Here is a 10,681-nt window from a genome sequence, read left to right on the forward strand (position 1 = left end):
AGGTCATATTAGAGTAAAAAGGATAAGCAGGTTGGTAAAGGATGGACCTTTCGATTCTCTGAAGGTAGAACCTTATCCAACCTGTGAGTCATGTCTACAAGGAAAGATGGCCAAGAAACCCTTTTCAAATAAGGGAAGAAGAGCCCAAGCTGTGCTAGAATTGGTACATTCGGATGTGTGTGGACCCATTAATGTTCAAGCGAGGTATAGTTACGAATACTTCTTAACCTTCACTGATGATTACTCTCGTTATGGTTATATATACTTGATGTACCACAAGTCGAAAACTTTTGATAAATTCAAAGAATTTCAAGCGAAAGTTGAAAAACAATTAGATAGTTGCATCAAGTGCCTTCGATTTGATCAAGGAGGAGAGTATTTATCAGATGAGTTCAGGGACTATCTAAAACAAGCTGAGATAGTATCTCAGTTGATGGACCTAGGGACACCTCAACAGAACAGAGTCTCAAAAAGGCAGAATCGAACCTTATTGGACATGGTTTGATCCATGTTGAGTTATTCAGAATTACCGTTAAGTTTTTGGGGTTTTTCACTAGAAATTGCCATCTATATACTGAACAGGGTACCCACAAAATCTGTACCCCAAACACCTTTTGAATTGTGATATAGGCGCAAGCCTAGTCTCCAACATATCAGAGTATTGCATAGCACATGTGCGGAAGTAATAGATGGATAAGTTGAAATCTCGTACATATAGATGTTATTTCCTTGGATACCCTAAGACTACAATAAACTACTATTTCTATGATCCAGTGAATCAAAAGGTCATAGTTAGTAATCATGTGACATTTCTAGAGGATGACATGGTCTCACAGAGATCGGATTCAGTGGTCATAAAGGAAATATCTAATGACCAGCTACCCTCTGGACCCACAGAAATTTCAATCAACGTACCCACTGAGAAGCAACAGCCTCAAGAGCCTAGGCGGAGTGGGAGGTCTATACGACCACCGAGTCGTTTGAATCTTCTCATAGAGGAAGACCAAAGTGTGGAAGAATTTCACATGGTGTCTGATTGTTCAGACACAGATCCTTATACTTATGTTGAGGCTCTAAAGGATGTTGACTTAGATAAATGGAAGGAAGCAATGCGCTTTGAAATAGACTCCATGCATTCTAACCATGTTTGGACTCTTGAGGATCTGCCACAAGGGGTGAAAAACATTGGCTGTAAATGGATCTTCAAGAGGAAGAGAGGTATGGATGGAAAGGTGAAATGTTTCAAGGCGAGACTGGTTGCAAAGGGATACAATCAGAAAGAGGATATCAACTATGATAAGACCTTCTCATCATTAGCAATGATTAAATCCATTCGGATTCTATTATCGATTGCTACATACCATGATTATGAGATCTGACAGATGGATTTACAGACCACTTTCCTTAACGGATATCGTGATGAGGTCATATACATGGATCAGCCAGAGGGTTATGCTTCCTCAGGGGAAAAAAATAAGGTATGTAGGTTGTTGAGGTCCATTTATGGGCTGAAATAGGCTTTCAGAAGCTGAAACATCCGTTTTGATCAAACTATCAAGGAATTTGAGTTTGAGCAGAACATTGATGAACCATGCGTGTATAAAAAAATTTATGGGGGTGCTGTCTATTTCCTTGTCCTATATGTGGATGATATACTTCTCATTGGGAATGATGTGGAGTTACTTTCATCTATAAAGATGTGGTTATCCAAAACGTTCTCAATGAAAAATTTGGGTAAAGCCAGTTACATCCTAGGAATTAAGCTTGTGAGAGATCGCAAGAAGAGGATATTGGGATTGCCACAATCCATCTACATTGACAAAATGCTTAACAGGTTCAATATGCAGGATTCTAAGAGAGGTAATGTGCCTCTCAGACATGGAATCAGTCTTTCCAAGTCACAATGCCCTCAAACTTCGGAGGATGTTGAGGCTATAAAAAGAGTTCCCTATGCTTCGGTAGTAGGAAGTCTAATGTATGCCATGTTGTGTACTAGACCTGACATTTGTCATGCTGTGGGGATTATGAGCCGATATCAATCCAATCCGGAACATGAACATTGGACAGCTGTCAAGGGGATCCTCAAGTATCTAAGGAGGACCAAAGATTACTTCCTTATTTATGGTTGTGATCAACTGTCAGTAGTTGGATATACCAATTCGGACTTCTAAACTGATAAGGATGACAGAAAGCCCACCTCTGGGATGGTCTTTATGATTGGTGGTGGTGCAGTGATTTGGAGGAGTGCCAAACAAAGTCAATAGTCGATTCCACAACAAAAGCTGAGTACTTGGCAGCTAGTGAAGCAGCCAAGGAAGGTGTCTAGCTCAAGAAATTCTTGACTAACTAAGGGGTGGTGCCTGAGCTAGTGGAGCAACTCATACCATTGTTATGTGACAACAGGGGTGCTATAGCACAAGCAAAGGAACCAAAAGCTCATCAAATGAATAAGCATGTGGAGTGGAAGTATCACTTGATTCGTGAGATCATTCAGCATGGTGACATAACCATTGCTACGGTTGACACGGTAGATAATTTATCTGACCCTATGACTAAAGCTTTGCCTTCCATTGATTTTGAGAAACATGTTGGGAATATGGGGATAAAGTTTATGGGTAATTGACACTAATGTACAAACTCTTTTTGAATTAATGAATTTAATTTTTGATTTGCATGATCAGTTGTTGAACTTAGTTGTTGTCCATAGGTATTCATACCTAAAATTGTTCACCACTAAGGACGAGACTGGACATCCTGTCCGGCATGGTGGTCACACTGTGTGTGCGTAGGAAGGTTACTTTTCCAAGACACAAGTATGAGTGTACATATGGTGTGTACATTAGACTGGATCACTTGAGAATTTCACATGTAGTGTACTGTCAGTTTATAAAGAAAATGAGATTCTCTTAAGTAGTTCTCGATTGATCCCTTGACCTGAGGGGTCCTTATCTTTGCATGCAGATGTTGTGTGTTTTGATGCACGAATGGTTGATGTCTCTCTGACTATATATCGGTGTACTAGATTTACAGTGTCTGACTGTATTCGAAAGAGATGTCCAAATGGAATCCACAGCCCATACATTGGGAATATGTTGAGGAGAGTATTCTATACAGGATTAAACACAAATCCAGATCTGATAGAATTTTCAAAATGTTTTTGAAATGTTTTTAGATATATATATTTATAAACCATTATCTATTTTCTTGAACATTTTGTTTGAAATATTTTTTCTTGATCCAATCAAGGTAACTGAATCTCTCGATCTGCTTATCGGTTCATTGAGGATTGACAGTCTTGAACACATGCCTTATATTGAACCATGCAACATTGTTTTGTGGGAGATCAATGCGTGTCTTAACTACTTACCTTGGGTATTGATTGTTACACTTTACTTGACATCTTTGGTGATTGGACACTTTAGAAGCTGAGTAAAATCCCATTACGATCCTACCCCTTTCCTTTCGGTTCCATTCATTTACGCAGCATGGTTGATCATGATTTTCTTTTCGTGATCCTCTTGTAAGATTGGATCTTACAGTATAATGGAGGAGATTGTTAGAAAAAGGAAAGATGTTGGGTCAATATTGGATATTGGACCCAATATTGGATTTCTCTAGCAATAGGGATCCTTCTTTTGTGGGAAAGATTGGATGGGTTGGTGATTGAGTCCCAATAGGAAACTCAATATTTCTTGCCCATATGTGCTACCAATGGGAGTGAGAGGGCAAATCACATATATTCATGAGAGTGCCAAAATTCAAGAGGCACTCTCTCATTCTTCAAAAATCGGTAGAGCACTCCCCTCCCTAGAACCGTTCTCTCTTCCTCTCCCTCTCTTGGTATTTGATCTTGGAGAAAACTTGGGTTTTGAGAACCCTTGTGTGTGAAGGAGTTGGCTTGATCGTGTGAGAACGCCAAACTTTGCGTAGTGCGTGGAATGACTGAGAAAGAGCTATCATCAGTTGGAGGTCTTGCATCTGTGAGACTCTAGGTAACGATCGATTCTCCTGTTGTTTTAGATAATTTAATAGCATTCACCATTGATAGAATCGATCCTACCACGCTTCCGTGGATCTATGTTGATCGCCTTCCACCTTACACATGCTTTCATTGACCCGCACTGGTGCAAGGGTTACACGACCAAGCAACAATCCTTTGCCCATATATGAATAGCCGGCCTTATTTAAGTGAGATAATGCTGAGTTATTGTTGGTGTTATTGTTTACACTAACAATTAGAGTTCTAATACTAACACATCTGATTGGTGCACCAATATGATCAATATGATTGAATAAGGAGTGGATCGAAAATTTAATAATTTTTTTTTTCAGAGAGTTAATTTGGCCATGATAATTATAATCCTCCACTACAATCAATGATTCTCATGATGCTAGGATTTTCCAAAATAGAGAAGTGGCATCCATATCCATATCCATCCAAGACGGTGGACCTGGACCATGCGCATATATGGTGGTGAGTGGTGACAATATTGGCAATCATAGTACAATAATATGCACGCAACTAATTATAGTCTATGGATATAGAGTTTTTTTTTCAATTATACAAATAATATATATAAACTGCGAGGCGAGGAAGGCATTTAAATTGGAGCCTTGGACTCCATAGAACTCATAGAAGCGAGATTTTGTGTTTTTTGGGAGAGTGTTGAGCATTCCGTCAGCTTTCAGTAAGTTAGCGACCTACACTAATTATAGGGTTGGACACAGAAAAGTAATTAGGGGATCTTTGCCAAAGGTGGAGGAGAAAGGATAACACATGTTGAGCATCTTAGCGGTCTACTTAGTGTTTCCCGCCGCCCACTTTTTTTTTAAAAAAAAATATTTGTATTAGAGAGAGATGGTCCAATGGCTACATTGGCCTACACTCTATGGGAGCAGGGTTTTAGTAATTGTTATCGGGATCAGTATCGATCGCGACTGATATTGATACAATACTGATCTGGATTGGCCTGTATCAGTTCGGATAAGATGGTTTTACCCCTAAATTTCGGTAAAAACTGATTTTATGTACATCTTTGTCCTTGATCATTACCCCTGGATTGGTATCATATCGGTCAGGAATTAATACTGGCCTCTACCTAGACCGATATGAATCGGCCGATATGGTCAGTCCGATACCGATTCCTCAAACCATGAATAAAAAAACTACAAGCAACAAATTAATAGAACATAGATGATGAAATTTCATAAATAAATCGCTTTTCACAATCTCGCATCGCTCCAGTTTCAAACAAAGCGGAGAAGATGAGAAGGAACTTAGCATCGACAACATAATAATGCTTTTATTCTTTTTTATGCTTTGTCGTATGTAAACAATCTAGAATCTCATGGGTACAGTTCGGGTATTACAAGAATGCTACTTGGGTGTGTGAAGTGTGCTACCCCTGAACCCAAACACAAGGCTGAGCGAAATGACCATTGTACCCCCATGAAAAGGCAGAAATTCTCAAGGGCATGATGATTATTTTACTCGCTCCTGTGTCTAGATGCAATGGCAGTGTACCGCACACGCCCAAGTAATGTTCTCTTTCCCCAATAATCAATAAAGCATCTTCTTATTTTTTTCATTCCAAAAAAATAATAATAATAGAAAAAGGTCTGCTTAATTAGGTATTTAATTAAGTGAAAAGGAATGCCACCTGGTCATGTGGTTCAAGCGCACAAATTTACCTTGTCCCCTTGTGAAATCGAAAAACCCATCCATGTTGATGCTCTTGCACGTGTTTCCATTGGCCCCTGAGCTGATGTAAGGACTACACGACCAAGTAACAATCTCTTACCCTTCAATTAATTAGCTTGTATCTTTAATGCATTTTGAGTGTCATTGCATCCCATAAGCTCTCTTCTATACTGAATAAAAATTAAGGAAATAAGCTGGATTTGGGAATAATAGCCTAATGGGGCCCATATTCCAAAATACCTTTTCAGTTCACACTGTTGACAACGGAATTAGGATTGAATATGGATATAACGAAAGTTCATATGGTGATATATAAGATGCAAATTGAGCTGGGCCCATGTGTTGTTGAACCCTCAAACCAAACATCCAGTTGTTTGGCCATTTGTGGTGGTTAAGACAGAAGAAGCCAAAACCCTAAATTGTACTTTTTTATATTCTTAAACGTTTACGTATTTTGTTCACATTCTATGATAATACACTTGTGCGACCAAGAAGGGCAATTTCTTCCATGTTGTTAGATGCATGATTGGATATATGAGGAATTCTCTCATGTGCGCACTTGAAAATCATGGCCCCCCATCATGTATAGGATATTTTTTCTTACTTTTCCAATACTTCAAAGTGATTTAAATAAATAATTTGGGAAAAAAAAAATGCTATCTGATTGGATGGCTTCTGTGTTCAGACATAAGAGCACGTAAAAGTATCTTCCCCTCATGAAATCAACTATCACATCTATTTTGATGCCTCTTACGTATACTCTCATTGGCCTCTGTACTAATGCAAGCGCTGCACCACCAAACAACGATCTCTTGTCCTAGCTTTTATAGATAATTTTTAATGCATATATTAACACATGATAATGTTAGATTGGACTAAAAAAAATCAATCTATAATCAAATGATAATGTGAATAATTTGTATACTTGAATTGCCATGTGGCAATTTTATGTGTCATTTTGGAATGGCTTTTTGGCATAGTTAGTATTAGAATCCAATCACTTTATTTAGAGGATTGTATTAGTTTTCCTTCACCCACAATAAAGAAAGAATCTCTTCACTTACAGGTTTGGACGCTTAGATAGGACGGACTCCGTTATGACAACTAGTAAGGGCACTTCAAACATTTGTCATAAAGGTGGAGACTGATTATGAGATCACCAAAGTTCTTTTTCTTCAATCCATTAAAGAACAACTTCATCCTTATATAAGAGGTGCATTTTCTATTAACCTTATTGTAATGCATTTAGCACAAATTTATGATTGTCTTGTGTCTAAACGTGACTGTGAGGCTAACAAAATCCATATTGACCAGCTTGATAGTACAACTTGGTTTTCTTTTAAAATTATTACCTTCTAGAACACACATTGAAAGAAGTTCATGTAAGTAATTGTCAAAGTGGCCTCCAATAACATTTCATATCAATGTATCTTTTAAAATTATTACCTTCTAGAACCCACATTGAAAGAAATTAATGTATGTATTTGTCAAAGTGGCCTCAAATAAATTTTCGTATCCATGTAGAGTGGGAGCAAAGAAGCAAACTCTCTTCCATTTTTTTTCCTTTTTTGTCAATTTTATGTTTATGGTCATAAAGCTAATAATTGTTTCTAAGCCTCCATTTGTAATTTGGAAAGAAAACCATTAAAAAAATAAAATAAAATATTAATATTTATAATGATTTAATTATTTTCTATCAAAATAATTTAACATAGAAACAAACAAACCCTATAGTTATAAATGGCTAAGTTTCTTAACCTAACTGATCTCCCTCAACCAAAAAAATCAAATGTTGCTTACATGTGTGCAGTGTGGATTAATGGAAAATATTTTATAGGAGTATAATTGGATTATTTTATCTTCTATAAATGAAAAACTAAGTTTGTGTTTCGTATGCATTCTCAGAATAGATTCTACGTCTAAAACGAATTCTGAAGCGAAAAAATATCAAAAAATTGTATTTCAAAATGCATTTTAGACTCAAAATCTATTATGAGTCTGCATTCCAAACACTGCTTAAAACAGAAAATATTATCTTATCATGATTTTTTAAACTAGTAATTGACAAAGTCAATATGAATTCAATATCTTGTCTTTCAATGAGAAGCCTTGCATCAATCTTCCGCAGTCCATAGCTTAAGAACTAAGAAACTATTTTCATAGTTGCATACTTGAATTGAAATAACAATACTTAAATAAAGTGGAAATTGAAAACTAAAGAGGTTATTTGTGGGGAAGATATATAGAATCTTCAATGTCAAAATGAAAGCAAAAGTGATAAGATCATCATAAATAAAAAATTAATTATAAATAATAAAATATTTAGGTAATTAAAATTAAATAAAAAATTCAAGTGAACTCAACCTCCCTCCTATTAATGATGATAAGGAGAGAGAGAGAGAGAGAGAGAGAGCATGTGAATATGAGAAGATTGTGATCTCAAATTCCAATTGTTTAATCGTTTTAAGAAGGTTTACTTAGTGAAAGTAATGGCAGGGTCACCATCATTTGCAGATAATTATAGTTTTGGGGATTAATTTGATATATTCATATTTGCTTGCACGTCCTCTATAAACTATACACCTGCCCATCTGTCAACAGGATGGCCCATATTAAAACCAAACCCCTTATTCCCACCACCTCTCCCAAAATATTTCTTCTCTCTTTAGTCCTAATTCTCTTCTCCAATCCATTAATATCATCTTTCTCTTTCTCTACTGTTGTTCACTTTTAATGTTAACGCCACTGAGTAGAACAATCGTTGTTCACCATGGAAGGCAGATACAACAACTCTTCCTTTGTCAGCCAGCATGAAGAATCTGTGAATACTTCTGAAAAGGGGCCAGAGTCTCCGGTCTCCGACATCATCAACGATGGGAAGATATCTTCTACTACTACTACTACCACTGCCATAGCATCTCCCAGGAAAAGGTTAGTTCAGCTTCGCCGGAATTTTGAGATTCCGGTGAGTGTTCACATGCATATATCTAGAGCTTGTTTACTTACTGTTCTCTTTCTTTCCTTTGTTTCTTCAGTAGACGAGCTGTGCAAAAGAGGGTGGTATCGGTGCCGATTGCAGACTTGGACGGGTCTCGGATCAAAGGCGAGGGAGCTCCACCGTCCGATTCGTGGGCCTGGAGGAAGTACGGCCAGAAACCCATCAAGGGCTCTCCCTACCCAAGGTTTTAATTTGCTCACCTTACAAATCAAATTACTAATAGCCTTCTCTCATCTTCTGATCTTGCTCTCAAGTTCTCTTTAAATTGGGCTTTTAGGCGCTGATTGGTAACACTCCCGAAAAGTGATTTTAGTGTTTTTTTATTTGCGGGAGTAGTTGATGAACCCATCATCATCATCTTCCAATCTATGGAGAATCCGAGTGAAATTCCGGTATACAATAGAAGAATACCGTAGAAGCCCACTAACATGCGCTGAGCCAATTAGATCACGGATCTTCAGTCATTCATGGAAGGGAGAAATCGGGATAACGGGAATAAACTGTACCGCCGCCGTCACGTGATCTGGTGATGATTCAGTTAACGGCGTATTTTAGCCAGGGGAGGATCAGGACGGCATTTTTTACTATAATGCGCCTGAGAGTTTCTGTCGCACTTTATATGATAATCTGATTCGTCCATTTGTCACTGTTCTAATTAATTTAAAAAAAAAAAAGGAAATAAATTGTTTTTTTTATTATTTGGGCAGGGGATATTATCGATGCAGTAGTTCGAAAGGGTGCCCCGCGAGAAAGCAAGTAGAGAGGAGCCGCGTGGACCCCACTATGCTTGTCGTGACGTACGCGTGTGACCACAACCACCCTTGGCCGACCTCCAGAAACCAACAACAAAAACAGCAACAACAAGAAGCCACTACTCCCGCCGCTGCCGTCGTCACAACCGCCACCACAACTGCCACCTCAACGTCCCCAACAACCTCATCAACTGCCACCGCTGAAGCAGTGCCCGGCACTCGAAAGCTCCAATCAGAAGAATCGACGGTTTTCGGGAACCAAGCCGAGATCGAACCGGACAAGAAATTCGCAGACCTGGGCGAAGAACCGATGATCACCACCGACGACTTCAGTTGGTTCTCTGATATGGTGTCCTCGTCCTCCGCCACCATGCTGGAGAGCCCGTTTTGCGCGGAGAGCAACAGTGGAAGAGATGCTGACGTGGCTACGTTATTCCCGATGGGAGAAGAGGATGAGTTATTGTACGCAGATCTTGGGGAGCTTCCGGAATGTTCGTTGGTTTTTCGGCGGATTGGGGTATTCGAGCACGACGAGGAGCGTCGGCGGTGTGGTTTGAGGGCGGCGCCACTTTGCGGAAGCTCAGGATGAGATATCACGCGCCGCCTCTCTACGTCCGTTTCACACCCTCACAGAGAAGCCATCAAGCCAAACAACTTGTTGTAGGTAACAAACCAAATGCGTATCGTGGGCCATACGACACAACAGATTTTGAAAAAACAGACCCAACATTTTTTTCCCCTTCTTACGTTGGTTTTCAATATAAAATACTAATAAAAAAAAGGAAATGTATGAAATAATGAAAAGAGAGGGGATTTGTTTAATGGCGGAGATACCAAGAGTTGTGTCTTGATCTCTTTGTAATTAGCATCACAGTCTTCTGTTCGTAATTCCCCCGTTTGACTAAAAATTCTTCTCACACAAAAAACAAAAAAAAAAAAAAAAAAAATATTCAAAGAATCAGCAAGGGGTTCTACTGTCTTACACAATACATTATCCTTTTATTTGATATTGGAGAAAAATTGTACACACTGGCCCTCTCACAGGATGGGAATACACTGCAATGAGGAGCACGTCCAATGAGTATCCAATGGTTGGGCACACATCGGGATGAGTATCAATCAATCCAGTCGTTGAATATCTCATTGGGCCATCATTGGGCGATATCCTCATTGGAGAGGATTCCAATCATAGATCCTTTATCTGTTATATTTTGGGAAAAACAATTGGAG

At 38.6% G+C, this 10,681-nt stretch overlaps 1 protein-coding gene across 1 annotated transcript; it reads left to right on the plus strand.

Annotated features, from left to right (window-relative positions):
• Positions 1-8,471: 8,471 nt before the first annotated feature.
• On the plus strand, positions 8,472-10,313 carry LOC122639590 (probable WRKY transcription factor 65). The gene is made up of 3 exons (XM_043832458.1): positions 8,472-8,632; positions 8,737-8,883; positions 9,407-10,313. Exons 1-3 carry the CDS (start codon positions 8,472-8,474, stop codon positions 10,038-10,040), a joined length of 942 nt encoding a protein of 313 aa, XP_043688393.1. The 3' UTR covers positions 10,041-10,313.
• The last annotated feature ends 368 nt before the right edge of the window (positions 10,314-10,681 follow it).

This window comes from Telopea speciosissima, chromosome 9 (genome assembly GCF_018873765.1).
Source record: "Telopea speciosissima isolate NSW1024214 ecotype Mountain lineage chromosome 9, Tspe_v1, whole genome shotgun sequence".
Lineage (NCBI taxonomy): Eukaryota > Viridiplantae > Streptophyta > Magnoliopsida > Proteales > Proteaceae > Telopea > Telopea speciosissima.

Bases quoted from the DNA above. Each gene is read 5' to 3' on its own strand.
- LOC122639590 (XM_043832458.1), top strand. From the start codon at position 8,472: ATGGAAGGCAGATACAACAACTCTTCCTTTGTCAGCCAGCATGAAGAA. The intron at 8,633-8,736 runs GTTAGTTCAGCT...TTGTTTCTTCAG, and splicing joins ATAGCATCTCCCAGGAAAAG to TAGACGAGCTGTGCAAAAGA. The intron at 8,884-9,406 runs GTTTTAATTTGC...TTATTTGGGCAG, and splicing joins AAGGGCTCTCCCTACCCAAG to GGGATATTATCGATGCAGTA.